At 35.5% G+C, this 20,112-nt stretch overlaps 1 protein-coding gene across 1 annotated transcript; it reads left to right on the forward strand.

The window, feature by feature from the left end:
- The first annotated feature begins 446 nt into the window (after positions 1 to 446).
- Positions 447 to 19,520, forward strand: LOC120630264 (peptide methionine sulfoxide reductase). Its single transcript, XM_039899420.1, has 5 exons — positions 447 to 656; positions 6,366 to 6,526; positions 12,542 to 12,662; positions 16,793 to 16,929; positions 18,879 to 19,520. The coding sequence occupies exons 1-5, from the start codon at positions 609 to 611 to the stop codon at positions 19,111 to 19,113; spliced, it is 702 nt and encodes a 233-aa protein (XP_039755354.1). The 5' UTR covers positions 447 to 608; the 3' UTR covers positions 19,114 to 19,520.
- The last annotated feature ends 592 nt before the right edge of the window (positions 19,521 to 20,112 follow it).

Here is a 20,112-nt window from a genome sequence, read left to right on the forward strand (position 1 = left end):
AGAAAATAGGAGAAGTTATCCCCGTTTTTTATGAAACTTATACTATTTAGATACTATTTCAATACGTGCGCTAACGCTCGGAGAGTTGATAAAACTGTAGGAGAAGATATAATTTTAGATAATTATTTATACCAACTCCTTATTTCCACATCACTACCCTTTAGCAACATCGAGAAAGAAAGACAAAGATTGGACTAGAATGCAGAAAACGTGTTCATTCTGCCCGGGGAGAATAATGTCTCCCACCCATTCTAGCCGTGCGGGAATACTGTTTTTATTAGGTACTGCGAAAGCTTGTTGCACGTGTTTCTGTTGCGCTGTTTCAGGCCCTTACCCTTTATGCTGACGTAGATTTCAGTGGCAACGTCACCATGGTCATCGCGTCTGCGTCGTTCTACGGGCTCATACGTAGTTGATAGCTAGAAAATTTTAAATTACGTTTACTGCGGCATTGACAGTGCTCGCCGGACCGCCACACTGTAACGACGCGTCTCGGCTTCACTCCACAGTCGTATATTATATCGAATCGCACACGCGGACAAAACCCATCCAACCTTTTAAAGTCGGAAAATCACTTCCCAATTAGTAATCTCGTTGTTGCCTCGTGTATGTCGAGTTTTATCAGAAGATTTTGCACAATGAAGCCACCCACGAACGTGAGTATTTTTTTGTAACCTTATTCCGAGTGGTGGCTGAAAAACCATTTGTTTTTAGTCCCACATTTCTTGTAAGTACTTGGCATTTAAGTTCATATTTCAAGTTGTTGATATGTCGAGTCAATTTGATGGTCATATTATACTTATTCATTAAAAAAACGGGCCATGTACCTAGGTACATACATTTACACTTAAATGTTTGAAGAAAGTATCAAATACTTACCTGGTAATTTAATAATTAAATTGTAGAGTAGAAATATACTAAAGACCTTACTGAACATACTGCTATTTTTGATGCTTTGGATCACAAGCACTTAAGATTTAAAATTAAACGGTACATTTTATTAATTCATCCTGCAAACTTTTTAGCACTGACTTAGACCCGACTTACTCCCTACCATCAAACAAACTGTTCATTGTTTTTGTAAGATTGGTAGGTAAGTTATATGTTATTCAATAAATCGTCCAAGTTTTGAAACTTGAGTAGTAGGTACCTGGCTACAATTCTTGCTACGTACCTAGTACTTCTGTTTTTAAAGATCATGTTTCTGGTAAGTAAGTCAGTAGGCTAGAATATGCGTCTACCTGTCCATATTTAATATTAAAGGCAATCTTAATATGTTTATTTGACTTAATTATGAATAATTATTACATTGTAACGGTTTTTTGTGGCCTCATAATCGTGAGTGTAATGAGTCAATTCTTCGAAATGTAAATTGCCATTGATAGATTCATGATGGAAGATTTTTGCGAAAGAAAGTGGAACGATGAACTTGTTACTGTAGTCTGTTATAACCAGATTATATTCACATTGCTGTGGCCTCTTGTAATAAGTTAATGATGCGCGTCATTAAGTTTACCAAAACATTTTATTGCCAACATTTTTTTTTAACCAGAAATTAAAAATGTTTTTGGACACACTTATTTATACTCATCTCGATTCAAATGACTTCTCCTGCAAATGACTTTGCAACTGAAACCATATATAGCTATCGCTTGATTTCGGCTGCTACATCATTCTATCGCATGCCAACTAACCAATAACATTGGTTTGTCTCGCTTTGTCTTTCTGCACTCGCAACAGCAATTGGTTTTATATAGGTTTCCTATGCATAAGTATCTATCTAGTTTCCTTAAGCATCCTTTAGCGTTAAATATATTTTCACCGTAAGCATTATTCATGTTAAATCGAGAGCTATACTTCTACGCATTTAATGTAAAATAATATAAAAAATAAAAATTTAAAAGCCTTTAACCTCAAAAGATTTTCAATATAGTGTACATTATTCTGCTAGTTGAGCCCTTTCATTTTATTTCTAGATTGAGAGTGTTGTGGAAAAATACATAATCTGCCGTCAAAGTGGCGATGGCCATTTTGGACCGATCTAAAAAAAATATACGAACACTTCTGACTTCACCATTCAAACAAAAAAAACAAAATTAAAATCGGTTCATCTGACCGGGAGCTACGATTCCAAAGACAAGACACGTAAAACTTATAACACTCCGTCGTTTTTGCACGAATAACATTACTTCACTCAACATATAAGACATGTAAGTTAAAGTCAATATGGCGATCACTAGGTTTATGGAGCAGAGATATGATGAAGCGGTGATAGCCTAGTTTGTAAGACTTCGTATTTTTGATGAGACCGAGTTCGAGCCCCGGCAAGCACCACTGACTTTTCGGAGTTATGAATGAATGAATGAATGAATGATTAATTGAATGAATAAACTTTTATTCTACACCACATAAACGTTTAGAAAAAATTTCGCTACATAGCAATCTCTTCCAGTCAACCAAAGGCGTTAAACACAGCTCAAGAAGAGAGCTAGGTGGTGCGTAAAAATAAACATATATATTTGCACATATACCCATACATACATATATAATATATAGATACATATAATAAGCTTACAATATAATATACAGAGTTTTTTGAGTTTTTAATGCAATTTAAATATCACTTGCTTTAAACGGTGAAGGAAAACATCGTGGGGAAACCTGCATATCTGAGAGTTCTCCATAATACTCTTAACGGCTTGTGAAGTCTACCAATGCACACTTGGCCAGCGTGGTGGACCTTAACCCTTCTCATTCTAAGAGGATACCCGTGCCCTGTAGTGGGCCGGTATATTCGGCCGGGTTGATAATGATGAGACTGCATATTGGAATGGGAAGTAATGAGATATAACGGAAGTAATAATTGATATTATATATATATATTCATAATTCGTTTAAAGGAAATTGCATACAATTCTACAATAAACTACCAATTGACATCTTGGAGATGTCTCTTTAAAAGTTCAAAGTTTGTTTTAAACGTAAGCTTATAGAAAAGTCCTATTATAGCATAAATGTCTACGTAATCGATAAAAAAGCTTGGGTGTAAATTATTGCTCTAACCAGGTTGCTCTTCTAATAATTTAAAATGACATTGTGAGATGGTGATAACAAAAAAAAACACCCGGCTAAGTTTGTTGTGGGCTTCTTCTTAGACCAGGACGCGTTTGGAACCCTCGTAGCTTTAGTTTTAAGTTTACGAATGTGGTTATCGCCATCTACCGTGTACGCCACTACCGTGTAATTCTCATGTACGCATCAATAGTGCCACCTATGGGCTTACTTGAATAAAGAAATTGTTGACTTTGACTTTGATACCCTACTTGAGTTGATATTTGGATCAATTCCCCACTTAGTTCCAAGGTTTCGTCTCAAACTAACACTCCCAGTCAATTACCTATTAGTACCTCGAGGGAAGGGACTAAATTACACCGAAATAGCCTGGCGACATGGCCGACTGCGATCTAAATTGCGGCTTTTAACTGATTTAAATCCAGCGGCACCACTACTAAATTTGCCTCGTTGGTCTAGTGGTTAGCATTTTTTTCCACGGATCACGAGATCCTGGGTTCGATTTATAAATCGGGCCCAAATAGTCAAGTATTGGGTTTTTCTGTATAAATAAATTTTCAGCAATGACATAAAGACGTCCGCATTCGTCACGTGGGTGGAGACTGAGAAGTGTGTACTTTAAGTCAGATGACTTTATGTACAGAGAGACTGAGGGGTCTCAGTCACGCAAATATGAGTAACATGTCACTGCACTACAAATGGGATACTAAACGATTTTTTTTACATACTAGTATTTGAATATTTTATTTTTTCCTATGAAATATATGAATAGCTGTTGGTCTTCTTTGTCCGCGTTTATTTTGGTTGTATTGGATAGAAGCAGGTGTTACTTTGCGGAAATGATATATTATCAAAATTAAGCTTAATTTGCTATACTCCGCGAAAAGCAGGAGAATCTGTGTGGTGTAATTTATAATTTCTTCAATCCTTATACTCCACACCAAACAGATCTTAGGCAACATACGCTCTACGCACGTTTCGCTCCGAAACCGGAGCATCCTCAGTAGATGTTGACTTTACAATGAGTTGATTTCCTCCTACATAAAAAAAGCCTAAGTTATTCTCAATCTATTCAGCGGAGTTTGCTGAAATCAAGCTGATTGGTAGATTAGTTGGGACTTAAAGTATTGACAAACAAACGAACACACTACAAACTGTGTATACAAACACAAACGAAAGCTATTTTTATGAGGTAAAGGGTTTAAAATTATAAGTGTTACTTTCTAAGTGTGTATTCCTCTTCTCAAAGACGTTTGGGGTCCACCAATCCGCACTTAGCCAGCGTGGCGGGACCAGTTCCCCTTTTGTCGGCCGGTAATGGTTTGATATGATGATGATGATTCCACTTCCTTCCATCTCTTCAAAACAAGCTTTAGTCGACTTCCTTGGCGCAGAGCAAACGCTGTGGTTTCGGGGCTCTGGTTCGAATAAGTAATTTCTTTCTTTGATCTGATCTTGTAAGCTTCAGCCGTAGCTAGTGAAACGTACCGAAACTAATTAGGGCTATGGGTTTTTAAACATAACTATAACAAGTTCCATCCATGATCCATCCATCATCGTCCATCTGACTGACTGACTGCATCATTTGTTACCAGGTGAGGCTGCTGTCGCCGTAACACAAGTAGTAAATAAAATTAATAAATAATATAGAAAAAATTGTGCAATTCTTAGTTCCTTTGTTATCCAAATAATGATTTGGCTGTGAGGGCTTGATTATAATTAAACGCAGTTTCCACTATCAATGACCTTTAGATAGTTAACAATTAATGCTTATTGGCAGTTCAAGTCATAATACCAGGATCTGTTGTTTAGATGACAATGCTTTCTTGTCATTGTTCGAGTGAATTAACGAGTCATTATTGCTAATAAATAAACAATATCATATTTCGTGGTAGTTATATCTCATCATCATCATCAGTGGCGTGCAGTTCATACATGCGCGAAAGCACTGCATACCCTAAAATTTATATATAACTCGTATTTTTGCTGTTTTATGCAATTTTCCCGCTGTATGCATACCTTGGTAAGAAACCAAGTGCACGCCATCATCATCATGAATCGTCGTCTCTCACTCATAACCTCGCATCGGGTATCCTATGAGAAGGGTTCAGGCCGTAGTCTACCACTATGGTCAAGTGTGGATTGGTAGACTTTGCACGCACTTGATAATATTATGGAGAACTCTTACGAATGCAGGCTGCTTTAAGATATTACCCTACTCCCTTCACCATGAAAATAAGTAACATTTAATTGCATCAAACGCACAGAACTCAGAGGTTATAATAATATTATCGCTCTTTAGTTTCTTTTATGTACCACTTTTATGTATTTTCTTTTTTCTTCAACATAAACGAAATATCTGTAGAGCCTTTGACTTGACAGTGGCATTAAAAAAAATTACTGTGAAACGCCCAGAGGAGTCAATCTGGATTCCTGTTACCCGACGAAAAAGCTGAAGACCGCTTTGTTTTTTGTGAACCGGTTTGGACCAGGTTTAAATTATAGGACTTTCGGCATTTTGATTCCTTTTGATGATTTAACAACTGGTTATCTTTGTGAAATCTTTAAACTACAAGATAACTTTTGCGTAAGGTATGCGTTTTTAGTTTTAGCAATTAAAATATAAATTGCATGAACGGTGAAGGAAAATCTCTTGAAACCTACAAGCCTGAGCTTTCTTCATAATTTTCTAGCCAGCCCGTATTGAATAGATAACTTTAAATTAGTAGAATCTACATCACGAGGCCAACTAATTTCGCCCTAGTGAGCACACAATTTCTCCAGAAAAGGGATAAAGCTTATACCGACCATGTTGCCCCAATAAAAATAGTTGAATATGCTTTACAAGGCACGGGGCATAAGTAAAGGGCAAATTCGCACCTCTAAGATTGTAAGTGACGGCTACCATTATACTCTTGAAAACATATTTGAATATAGGTGATATTTAATTATTCGATGAGAAGGTTTTAAATAAGAAAGTCTTAGTTCTGGATTATTCCTATCTATCCCCCTGTTCATTCCCCTCAGGGGGACAGATAAGAATAAAAAAGTGGGATCTCTCCCCCGTTCCCGATGAGGAGACCGAACAAACTTATTATTCTTAACATACAAGGCATCATTCCTCCGTTATTGCATCAGTTAGATCGTGTTCAATAACTGGATTCATTTATTTATTCTTTAAAATAATTGTTTTATAAATATAACCTAAAATAAACTATTTATTTATATTTATCGTGTTCTAGAAATAAAATAAAAATAAATATTATTTAATAATTTTATTTTATTTGTTGCAGGCAACCCTACTCCACGATGTCGATATTCCCACCAAGAAGGCGACATTCGGAATGGGTTGTTTTTGGTCGAACGATTCTCTTTTCGGCGCCACACTCGGCATCATTCGCACCAGGGTCGGCTACGCTGGAGGTACCACAAAGAACCCACATTATAGGAACATGTAAGTTTAAATCATCATTATCTCCTACGATGAACATTGCAATCCCATCACATTAATTCACCTCTGTCAGAAGATAACATTACCTACGCCAGCAAGTGGTAAACAACTGTGAACGGAATGGAAACTTAATTTTCTACAATCCGCGAAAAGCAGCAGAATCTTTGCGGTGTAGGTACCTAATTTATAATTCCTTCAATCTTTATACTTCATAACAACATCTTCTGCAATGAAATATGTTCTGTCAGGAGATGATTATTTTGTAATTAACTATTAATTGTTCAAATTGTTTGGTGTGGAGTTTATGAAAAATTTTTTGGGGGCCCTCTATTTTTTTATTTTTTTTTACGAGAACAGCTTTTAACTTTTAATTAGTTTAAATATAGTAATACTGTTTCTTTAAAATATAAATATAACCTAAGATGCTGGCAGCATTGCCCCTTTGGATGGCCAAACTAATTCGTTGGCCAAGGTAACTGCCCGCTCTAGGATCACCGGTAGACTCGATAACCCTTTTCGATAATTCTTTGAAAATGGCTCTTGCCTCCGGACCCCACGGTCCCAAAGTCTCTACTCCAAAAGGCACAAAAATGAAGCTGCTATCCAGGTTATGAATTAGGAACTGGGCCCTCTATACAGATTTTTTTTTTTCATTTTTGTCTGTCTTGCCATACATTTTTTTAAGAGAGTTCATACATTTTCTGCGAGATTTCAGGTCCCTTGGATGAGTCATTGTGTGAGCCCATGTGTTGAGTATAAAGATTCACGAAATTATAAATGACACCGTACAGATTCTCCTGCATTACGTGGATTATAGCGATCTAAGTTTAATGTTTATCGTCCCGATAGTTGCTTCTGTCAAAATTCTTCTAGTCGAAAAACTTCAACCAATTGAGAAGCTTTCACTTGGTAGTTGGATCTAGGATACAGATGGAAATAAATAGTTCATGAAACGGCGCGTATTCTGAGGGGGTTCCTCACTCTGAAGTCGCGACCGCTGGTTGCTTGGTTTCTCAAAATATCTACCTGCAAACGGAGGAGTGGGGTTTTTTTTATAAAAAAATTTAACAGTGTTTTTTTTAATATTACACTGATGTTAATTAAAAAAAATGCTTATATTTAAATTATAGTTTAAATAATGCACCATCATAAAATACATTTTAACTTACTATCAGGTGAGCTGTAGTCATATGTAATTCCACATTCACTCATTTCAAGTTCTTTGTCTATGTCTAGATTATGCACGGTTGACAGATCGATATTTTCCAAGGCGAATATTATTTTTAGTTCTCGCCGAGAGAGATGTAAGATTTTTTTTTTAAATTCTACTGGTAATTATATTAGAATAGAGTGATAGAGTCTTAAGAAAATTTGAATGTAGGAAGCAACATCGGCATTTACTACCTCATATCACTTCAAAAAAATCTTCTATATATATAGTATATAGTATATATGTCGGATCTTCTTGACTAATTTGTTTGAGCGATTGCGTTCTATACATGAACGCTGTGCTGGCCGAACTGTTTAAGTTCTTTAATAGTTCATCCTATAAAATAAGAAAACCTTTTACTATATTGTTTAGTCTTCAGATTTTTTGGAAATATACATATTATTATTAATAATGTTCCTTATAAAATTGTAGAAAGTATGGGCAGGATTCTCCATACGAACGTATTCCCCTATTGGTTCCCCAGATAATGCTTTTTTTCTTAATAACAGTCTCGTCTTTTTCTTGAAAATTTGATTTTCAAGAAAAATCTGACTCTCTAAAATTACCAAAAAATCACCTTTCTTCGCCATGTTAAGTGGACTCAAAAGACATCAAAGACATATGAAACAAAAATAACATGATTGGAAGAAAGAGAAATTTAGACGTGACCTTTCTTAAAATTTTCATGCTAAAATTAATTGAATCTGAGTTTTGGATGAGAAAACAGGTAATGCGGAAAGTTGAGCTCGTCAAATTTTTATTGTTAAATCGATCAGAGCTGCTCCTGACCCTATCGTATCCCACGGGGCAAGACAGGCTCAGCACGATGGCAGTAGTTTTTTCTAATACCTATTCATTAAATTCAATCCTCCATCCAACATTCTAACCCTCTCATAGTTGCGGCTTCTCTATACTAACCCAATCTTAGTGCCACTCTCAACAACGGGAGGCCTAAACATATCCGTCACGACACTGACGGTCATATTACTACTGACAATGCAGAAGTCAGAAAGCAGAAGACTTCTAACTTCATACTGGCGTGGGCTCACACCATGGCCTCGGAGGCCTGCGGACTAATCATTAGGCATAATCAGCAAAATAAAAATACCCTTCCTCAAAATTTTTTTTCGTAATAACCTTGTCATATAAATATAATATGTTCAAAATTCACAAATTGATAAAATAAGACATAGTTAAATACGTGAAACCGTGGTTTTCAGATTCTTTTTATTATTTGAACGCGAAAATCTCAAAAACCAAAACGAGAAAGTTTATGTGAATTTTTTATTTAAATATAAATCATAAAGTACCATTATGAATTATGATGATACCGTTCTAAAGTTAGGAAAAAAAAACTGTTATCTACATATCAAATAACGACAGCTTCGCGAGCATTTCCTAGTTTCCAAATATAGAGTTATCGAGTATCACGGCAATGACCGTGCATTTACAATATTGTCAATTTTATCGTTTGTAACATTATATTTCTAATCATATCGCATTGCGCAATAAATCCATGCCTTCATTCTTGAATAAATGATAATAATCATTAATGATCGTACAGTTCTAATTAGTATACAATTAAATACATCCCACCAGCTGTTACAGATAAACAAATATGTAATTTTAATTATAACCTAATGTTTATTTTCATCTTCGTCATTTTACGTTGATTTCGAACGAATTCAATTTAATTCAAAATCAAATTTATTTCACGCATCCCAATAAGCAATTTGAAATGCCAAGGCTTTATGTTTGTAACGACTCTACCGCTGGTTTAGAAGGAAGACTTCTAAGAAGCCGGCAATAAAAAAACTCGGTCTTCCTTAATCGAGTATTTAAAGTTTTCACCATTCTCCTCTTTGCGCGGGTATCTACTACTGAGATAAAGGCGAGTAAGGGAACGTAACGGGAGACGGAAAACAAAATTAAACTGTGTAAAATGTTTTTATACATAGTTTAAATTTTTATATTGTAAGGACCCAAAATTATCTACGGGATCTTTTTTTTTAAATAATTTATCCGGAAACACTAATTCTTTGCCTTTTGTAGACGATATGCAGATGTCAAAAATTCATGTCAGTTTCTAAAATAATAAGTCCATCGTGTATTGGATATACACAATGGACTTATTATTTTAGAAACTTGTTCGTTTGTAAAGACTACATGATGTAGTTGTATTATCTGGCATGGGCTCACAACTTTGTATTATTTTACGAACAAATTGTACCTAAGATCGGTTTATAAAATTTTCGCGATGGTATTTGTGTGAAGTTTTCCAAAACAATAGCTCATAGCTCGAAATAAAAAATGAATCACATAAACTTTGTTAAGAAACCATAATAATTTATTGTCGTTACAACGAGTGTTTTACAGGGCACGTTTCGTACATTTCCCTTACAATGATGAGGATTACGTAATAAAAATATTGTTTTATTACCAACAATAAGTAATATAAAAATTGCCACTTACTAAGTAGGTAATGTTTTGAAAAGCCGAGCATCATAAATAGTTATAGAAGAAAACGTATTAGATTTTCTACTCTTTTTACGTCAATTTACTTTGCTCAGTGTTAAGTGAGTCGTAAAACGAGACAGATTTATGTCGGACGTTTGCCTCGTTTTAAGTGTTTCTTAATCTGAGGTGAGGCGAAGCACGCTTAAGATCTTTGTTGTTTGTAGGTTTCAGAATACAGACTAATGAGCAATGGAGGAAGTAATCGGCCCTATACCCCTCTTATAACCGGCTGCAAGTTTAATATATTTCCATCAATTTTTATTGAACCTTCATACAATCTTCACATTCATATTTTCATCCCCAAATGGGTAAATTGCTGTAATAAAATGTTGCCTATGGTATCACTCCCTGAATACTTAATCCTTGTCCCTACATGTCTGAAAGTAATTCGATTGGAAAGTAGCTTCATTATATTGCATGTTCATCATTTCATTTAAACTTCACGATTACAAATAAAACGACCTATCTAGGTATTGTTATCGCAACTAAATTATGATGCAGAAAGTTATGAATGACCGGCAAAATATATACACGTTTGTAAACAGTTGATACGATTTGCTTTTGTCAATGGATTACTTGTTTAGTGAGAACGACACGTGTTTTATTTTACTTTACAATACATGATGCAATAGCTACATAAAACAAGTAGCAAATATTTATACCATATCATAACAACTTTTGCTTTGTAATTTAAATTTTCATACAAATTTCAAACCCCTATTTTGCCTCCTTTGGGGATACATTTTGGTAAATCTTTTCGTAGCGTACTCCTTCATTAGAGTACAGTAATGGTTGCTGTGTACCGAATTTCAGCTAATTTTTTTAAGCGATTTTTTTTTTTACCTAAATCAGGATTAATAACCCTTACACCCAGTACATTTATTACATACACACCAATATAAGATGTGAGGTACTCATTTGGTTGTATAATTATTATAATTACTTTACTTTACTTTACTTGTATATTTGCCTACCTATGATAAATAAATAAAATAAATATTTTGGTAGTACTAAATAGAATAAGGTGAAATGTAATTTATAAGATTGTTAATAAAGGCTATTATTATTATTATTAGATTAAGTCAAGTCAGTCAATATATATAATATATATAATACTACAATACACACAACGCCATCTAGCCCCAAAGTAAGCATAGCTTGTGTTATGGGTACTAAGATGGCTGATGGATATCTTTATGAATATAATACACGTAAATACTTGTAATATACTGATAAACACCCAGACACTGAAAAACATTCATGTTCATCACACAAACATTTCCCAGTTGTGGGAATCGAACCCACGGCCTTGGACTCAGAAAGCAGGGTCGCTGCCCACTGCGCCAATCGGCTGTCGAAATCATTCAAGCAGTCAGCCATTTTGTCTTGAGGATACTTAGTAGATGGACTTTAATAGGCTAGGAATGATGGTGATAATGATTAAATAAATACTAAAAAAAATCTAATATTTATAAGTATATATAAGTTAAAACCTTCTTGCCTATATGAGATGCTGAGTTGTGGACTGAATACATACAGAAACACTTTAAGTGCCTATCTCGTACACGATAGAGGTACAATTCACGTGTTTCTATATGTATTGAAACCGGTTAGACTCATCTTTTTTGTGAACGTGAAGTGAAATAATTTCGGCATTGTGAATCATTTCGTCGAGATTGTTCTGTCTACGCACCATCAAGGCCAAGGCGATACTAGTTAAATTCGAACACCTCGCTGTTTTAAGACTCTTCTATTGGCCTACAGCTCTCCCATGTACAAATAATATATGGTAGAGTCTACATTATATTATTTGTGTGATTATTCTTAAGAGAGACTTGTTGTTTCAGTTCTGGATTATTGGAAAAATATTTAGCGATATGCTTTAAGCTAACCTAGATCTCCAGGTGCCACTAACCACACCACACACTAAACCACAACTATAGTTTTTATTTATTTATGGCGACTCTTTGACCATCTTCTATAAATTATTTATGTAACCAAATTTATAATTTAGAGAAGGTTTTGAATTGATGAAATATTTTTTTGGTCAATAATATAAAAAAACTATCGAAATATACAGTTGTACCAGTTGAGAACCCGGATAAAAAATTATCTTTTGTCCGTTTCGAAAAAGCAAGCTATCGAATGGTATTTGGAATTTCACCAATATCTTTGATCAATGGTTGGGCCGTATGAAACAAGAAATACGAAAGAGACAAAAAAAAACTCTGTTTCGTATTTATACGGTTTTTTTTCTTGTATGTAATTTGCTTCCATGTACAATTTTACAGTGGGGACCACACAGAAGTAATAGAGCTGGACTACGACCCAAAGACCGCCACATATGAAGAGTTGCTGGACATGTTCTGGGCGAACCACGAGTACGGACTTACCACCAAACTTAAGAGACAGGTCAGTCAAGAATTCCTTTTGGATATCGTTTCTAGTTATCTGTTCATAATATACAGTTTATTCTTTTTCCCAACGCCAGCCGTAATAAATAATTTTTTTTGTACTTAAACTAAACGTTTTCCATTAAATAACAAAAAGTCAAACTCTTTGCAGATATATTTGATTGATAAATCTTTTGGCACCATTGTTTGTAACACCTGCATTTTATTACAAAAAAATGGTGCCAGTTCTATTTTACTAAAAATAGTGCTATTCATTTCAAGATATACCTATTAGTAAAAGAAAAGCACTAGTTATAGTCATGGCAATTAAGTTAAGAGATCTGTCAACAAAAGAATCGTTACCATTTTATACCTTTACCTGATTGGGTTATGGCCGAAATCTACCACGCTGGCCTAGTTGGATTGGTTGACTTTACACACCTTTGAGAACATTATGTAGAACTCTCAGGCATGCAGGTTTCGTCACGATGTTTTCCTTCACTGTTGAAGCAAGTGATATTTTAATTACTTGAAACGCACATTACTTAGAAAAGTTAGAGATGCGTGCGGGATTTGAACTCGGCCCCCCGAAAGGGAAGTCGAGCTCCTGCCCAACGCGCAAGTAGTAAATTATTGTAATTTTTTTTCATGTAAAGTAACTAACAAATGTACGTAAATAAAGACTATAATGATTTCTTTTTAATTAATTGTCTTGGAAGTTTTAAATAATGAAAGCGTCATTTCTTTAGTATCTACGTATTAATTAAACACGAGCTACTCACTTCATTGAAATGATCTAATTTATTACCATTTTGCCTATTCATCCCACATTCCGTTGAATTGCATACATTGCTTATTCATTCAGCACAATGGAAATACAAATAGATATCTAATAATATAATCTATTTTGTAATCTCATCAAAGTTAATTATTGTATATCAAACCTCACAAAGACGACACGTGTGATGTATTTGGCCTACATTGAATGATCATGGTGATAAAGATAACATTAGAATGTTATAAAATCATTTAGGGTGTATACAGACGGGCAGAAGTCGTGGACCAATTAATGAACAATGTCCTTGTGTTATGTCCAAGCATTGATTAGGTTGAATGATCGATCTTTTTCGATTTCTTACTCTACATAGCAGTGCGGTTCTCAGTGATTAAGGGGGTATGGTATTGGTATGCTTTCTATTTTATTTTTTACGTGCAACGGGGCAGTTAAATCGATTTGCAATGAACTATCCTGAACGAAACCGATATTATAAAACCCTGCTTAATCTTATTTAGGATATTTCGAAATCTAGACCGAAATAGTCCGCTTGAAAACGCCTTTTAGTCATCTGGTGAACAAAAACAGCACGCAGACTGCTAGTTCACTGTGAAGATGCAGTCATTCTATAATACAGAATTGCGATACTATACGCAGCATTGCAGCTTTTTCTAAGTTTGTTGTGGGCTTCTTCTTAGACCAGGGCGCGATTGGAACCCTCGTAGCTTTAGTTTTAAGTTTACGATTGTAGTTATCGCCATCACTACTCACTGCTATGTACACATTTTGTATATAATAACGCATCAAAAGTGCCATCTATGTGCCTATTTGAATAAAGAAATATTTGACTTTGACTTTGTCTTGACTATTGCAATTTCAAGATCTTCATGGTCACTACACATTTTATCAGAATCTTAAATTACTAAACTTCGGTCTTTCGTATTTGTCTTTGTGATGTACAGTGGTTTAATTATGAGCCTATTTAAAATTAGATAACACGGTGAACTATTCCGATTTAAAATGACTAATTCAGATTTTTAGCGAGACAAACGAAAATAAATTCAGGTTTATATTAGATATCTATGACTTAGAATTTATTAGTATTCGTAGTTTATATTATTATTTTTAATACTTATACATTCAAATTAAAAGCTCTCCATACAAGAAGTGGGTTGTCCTTCAAAACTTCCTTAATGTGAAGAAGACCTTAAGTTATCAATGAATCGTTATAGAGATTATGCTGCATTATCTTTGAAGGAATTTATTTCTTTGCGTTAGCATTTAGTTGACATTGAAAACGCCTAGATTAGATTTACGGATAGAAAGTCTTTTATCTGATTATCGTAATTTTAAAACATCTTTTTTAGTACTTACATCCGTTATGGCTAGAAAATAATATTTATTTTCAAACATGTGTAATCATATCATTTGATTATAGTAATTAAGGCCTCCTGTGCCCGGCGGATTTTATTTCTGTTAATTTATTTTATTTATTTATTGAAACCAAAAATATAACATATTTTATAGGTTCTTCGCACCCTTAAGCCTTTTCGACTTGTCAGGGTACTGCACATTCCTCTTAAAAGACCGATTTGGTACTTAAATACTATAATAAAACGAAACAACAGTCATCATGCTCGCAATGTAGGAATGGTAGAAACATATTGTTGGTAACAGGCTGCTGATGATGATGTCGTGTTAAAACTAACTAGGACGAATCTAGGTTTAATAGGTATAACAAACTTACAATGTGATTGTTTATGGTACATTTTCCTCAGCAAGAAAAATTAAAAACAAATCGCAGCACAAACGTGGGAAGCCTCCATATGAAAACTGTTCATGTGAAAAATAATTTTAAAACAATCTTTAGCTGTTTATCTTTTTATTTAGAGAAAACTCAATCGTTAGATATACGAGTAGCTCGGTATTGCAGACACATGGATTTTTTTCTCTGTATTTGCTTAGTTTTTTTTCATTTCTTTATTTTAATTTTTTTTTTGTTGTTCATTGCGCAATATAAGAATACAAGAACTAAAAATTGAAATAAATAAAAACAAATAGTACCAGTGCCGCGCAGGCTAAGACGCGCGAATATGAAAGCCTTCATTGCAGTTTCCATTTGAATATGGGGCCGTGGTGACCGAAGGCTGAGAAATTTTTATGAATTGTCAGAAAAGATTAAAGAGTATAACGGTAATCCTGGAGCTGACGCAGTAGACCAAAGAGAAGAGAAAGAGTTTAGCCATTCAAAGGGGAAATGCTGCCAGCGTCTTAGACACTATGCGTCGCTGCGGTAGCTGCGAAGACGTTGCAGATCTAATAGCGTTATGTTTTGGTAAAAACATAGGTCATTTTTGTTTATAAATATTTATCTTTATACTTATTAAAAAAAACGGTCAAATAAAATCAGATAAAAATAGTTAGCCAATTACATTTTTTCTCAGCAATTCTTACACTTACCGTTCTTAGTCAGTGTAGTGCAGACAGTTTAAATACGTTCGGCTCAACAACTGCAACATCTTAACAAAATATGATACATTTATAGCTTGCAACCTGGATACAAACACAGGACCTACCTACTTTTAATCCCGTGGAAAAATAATAATAATATATTTTAAATATAGCGAGATCTTTTTTTAATAAACCACATTTAATGCGTTGTATTCGTAAACCACAAAAAATGAATATAAAATAACTTAGTTGTAGTAGAGGGTTTTGTGACAGAGCTCGTCCGGGGAAGTACTACCACCACGCTTTTTTCTGCTGCTACGCAGCATTATTGCAATGCCGTGTTCCTGACTGAAGGGTGTGTGCGGTTGCGATGTTATTTGTGACAGAGCTCGTCCGGGGAAGTGCTTATTTCTGCCGCTAATCAGCATTATTGCAATGCTTGACTGAAGGGTTTGTGCGGGTGCCGGTGTAATTGCAGGCACATGTGGCTTAACACCTACGCCTCAGGCTGGATACACGGTGGCACGTTGCAGGGATGTGTATCTTGCATGCCTAGCGAAGTTCTGTGTTCTGTGTTGATCTATTTATAAGCGATGGTTGTCCACTGAACACCAGCACGGCTGCCATGTGCATGGGGACAATTATCTCCCCGGGGAAAGGGTAAAAATATCTTATCCCACAGCTTTATCAACTCTCAGAGCACTGGCACACAAGTGGAAATAATATCCAAATAATATATGTGTCATATGTTCCAGTGCTTTAGCAGGTGGACACGTTAATTATATCCCTTGTCAGGGGATATAATTGGGGGATGTTATTTTTGTCTCCCGCCAGCTAGCCCTGCAGGTGGACAATCTGCTTGGTCAGACAATTATAGCTATAAAATGATAAAAAAGAAATAAATTACCAACATTGGTTTCCAGTACCAGTCCATGATCCTTTACCACGATGAAGAGCAGCGAGAGGCAGCTGAGGAGTCCTACAAGTCCATGCAAGTCAGGTGCAACGGTCAGCTGAGGACCGAAATAGCACCAGCCGGCACTTTCTACCCAGCTGAAGAGTAAGTTTGTCGACCTCTTTAGCACAGCGGGAGCGCTATCGTCTTAGAGGACCTTAGTAGGTCTTGGTGAGAGACCGAAATCTCTGATTCTCTCTGTCTCTGCTCGGGTTTGGTATGGCGTTTCGTAAGAGGCTAGTTCCATTCTGGTACGATGCCTCGAAGAAACCGATTATAGCATAACCTTCACAAGTTAGCCTGTTACCATCTCAGAGCGTATCAATTACACCCAGAGATTGCAATCTATGGCTAACTTTTAGTGGCATAAAAATGTTTTTATCTGACGCCCAAATAAAGTTGCATTTAATCAAAAGTTATTCGAGTAAGCAATAAAAAAAAATCTAAAAATGTTTACCAGTTACCAGAGATTTTTACAGACGAATTACCATTGTCTCGTGGTGACCAAAAGTGTTTACATTTAAGCAGGGGCTTTAAAATCTAAATCTCAAGATCTGCACTAGGCCAAGCAATACCAACAATCCTATTTCGCACTATTCGACCTCAAACCTGTCTACAGCTACATGGCAACAATGTATGAATATTAAAATCGACTGCACATAAACTGACTGTCAATATTACAATAATTATGTCAGGGTTGGAGCGTTAAACTATCAATTGTATCAATTAACCTCCACCTAATATCATTGGTAGTTACATATTTCTGTCAAGTAAGTAGTTGCTATTAATTTGCAATGCTCGAATTACGAAGACGTGCAACATCCAAGAAACGCGTATCTAATAATAATTTTAAGGAGTAGACGGTCTCCCAAAATCATAGATGTAAGAGCATGCCTTATAGATTTTTGCGTGTTACTTTTATTATCTATGGATGGGAAATATTCCTTGATTATGGATGCCTTGCCTCTTGGAAATGTCTTATTTCCCATTGGGAAAGTTATAACGTTAAGGAGTAAAAAACCTCCTTTCTGCCTCCGTTTAACCTTCCACGTTTAGCTAATTTTTACGGTAATAATGTCGTTGATTATAAACAAATCTATTATGTATTATTCTTAGCTTAAAACCTAGGTGGATTGAGATCTTTATTGTTATTGGCGAAATTTTAGTTAGAGGTCTATCCAGACTTAGAATCAGGTCAGAATGATTGTATGGATTACCTACGAGTATGTTGATATTATATGTCTTGCATAGGTTAACTTCCGTGCAACGAAAAAGATATTTAGTAGATATGTAACGGGGTATTTATCACAACATAAGTAGGTATTCTCTACTTATTATTGCAACGAGTGCTGAAAATTTTCGCGTGATCATGTCAATAAATTACTTTGATTGAAATGCATTCGTAGATTGATCGATTTGATCCCAAGATCAATAAATGTGACTTCAATTTTACAGAGTGCTTTTTACATTAATAAACTCAAGGGGATATTGAACTACTATTTCAATTGACCTTTTCATATTTTCAGTTGCCAGCCTGAACTTTTAATGTTCATTAATTTTGAAAATATTAAGACTACAAAATCGAAAACCTAGCAAGTGTATGATCACTTGCTAGGTTTTCGATTTTGTAGTCTTTTCAAACCATTTATGAATAGAAAGTTAAAATTTTTAGTTACGACCTGCTCATGAGATGGTCATACTATCGTTGTCGATTGGCCGTGCATTTCGTTACCGATCACTGGGGGTCATTGTGGACCCATTATCGGCGCACTAACAGCCACGGGTCGCACCAAGCACCACGCTGGCGAAGTGCGGATTGGTAGACTTCACACGCTAGTCAAAACATTTCGGAGAACTGTCAGGTATGCAGGTTCCCTAACGATGTTTTTATTCACTTGCCTACATTAAAAGGTACATAACTCCGAAAAGTCAGTGGTGCGTGCCGGGGCACGAACTCGGTCTCCACGATAGAAAAGCGGAAGCCCCACTATGCTATCACCGCTTTAGGACTTTTTTTTATGCAAAACTAAGTTTATGAAACTTTCACTTTGCAGCTACCACCAAAAATACAGACTGCAAGGCCACAAGGATCTATGCCGAAGCTTGGGGCTCGATTCCTCTAAACTGCAGACCTCACACTTAGCAGCTAGACTAAACGGATACCTAGTCGGCGTTGGCGGCAAGACCCAGTTCGAACAAGAAGTGGTCCGGTTGGGCCTAAGTGAGAAACAGGCGGAGTATGTGCGACGTGAATTGGAACGCAACGAAGGTGGTGGACTCGCATGCTGAAGGGTTCAGACATTGGTGTGCACTGATCGTTTAGAAATTGTCAACTCGAGGCTGCTCTTTCAAAAACAGCTTTAAAACACAAAGGTTTTTTTAAAAAATACTTGGGGTGCGTTTGTTTACCTGGGATAGTAAGCGAATTATTAAAAAAAAACTGACTGTGCTTTGAGTTTACTTTGATTACTTTTTGGCGCCGAAAATACTTAATTTTTTATTTTTTTGTTAATTTTGATGTACCAAGTGTCACTCTCACGACTCTGACGAATCTATTGACACCACTCACTTAAAAACACGACAAACCGTATAGGCTCTAGGGCGAATCAAAGAAATATACATACATACAATCGAAAAACGTTACCCTCCTTCTTTCGCAGTCTGATAAAAAGTAGATTGATTCATAATGGTGTAAAGGAAGGTCAAAAAAACAAAGAAACAGAGAGAGAGAAGATCGGGATTATGATTTCGAGTTTTGGTCAGGACTTCGTATATTGAACGAATGATTAAAGCATAAAGCATTCGTTCAATGCCAATGGCGCGATCATTATCCCTAAGCGTTCTGGTAATTACGTTTGATGTCCCAGACATCAAACGATCATCGTAAGTAAATGTATTGTTATTATTCAAAATATGTAATAGTAAACTAAATATTACTGATTGTTGAATTTTACACTTGTCCTGCTTCTGTAAAAGGAGCTTCCCTTACGTATTTTACTCGTTTTACCACATATTGTTCTTTAGGTATCCACGTATCTTACAGAGAAAAAACGAGAAAGATAATCGTAGGTAGAGTTGCATTTTGAATGTTGCTTGTCTGAAACTCTGAAGCAAAATATCAATAAATCTTCTATTCCATTGGCACGGCACAAAAAAAAGGCTTGTTAAGCTACTATGTTTAAATCTCATTAAATTAAGTTGACAATTTCTAAACTATTTTCAGATCTTTACATAAAACATTAGGATTGTTAAGAGAGGCGTTTTTTTAATGTTTAATAGGCTTTAATG

The sequence above is a fragment of the Pararge aegeria genome, chromosome 16 (genome assembly GCF_905163445.1).
Source record: "Pararge aegeria chromosome 16, ilParAegt1.1, whole genome shotgun sequence".
Taxonomy (NCBI): Eukaryota; Metazoa; Arthropoda; class Insecta; order Lepidoptera; family Nymphalidae; genus Pararge; species Pararge aegeria.

Bases quoted from the DNA above. Each gene is read 5' to 3' on its own strand.
- LOC120630264 (XM_039899420.1), top strand. From the start codon at position 609: ATGTCGAGTTTTATCAGAAGATTTTGCACAATGAAGCCACCCACGAAC. The intron at 12,663-16,792 runs GTCAGTCAAGAA...ATTGGTTTCCAG, and splicing joins CCACCAAACTTAAGAGACAG to TACCAGTCCATGATCCTTTA. The intron at 16,930-18,878 runs GTAAGTTTGTCG...TTCACTTTGCAG, and splicing joins ACTTTCTACCCAGCTGAAGA to CTACCACCAAAAATACAGAC.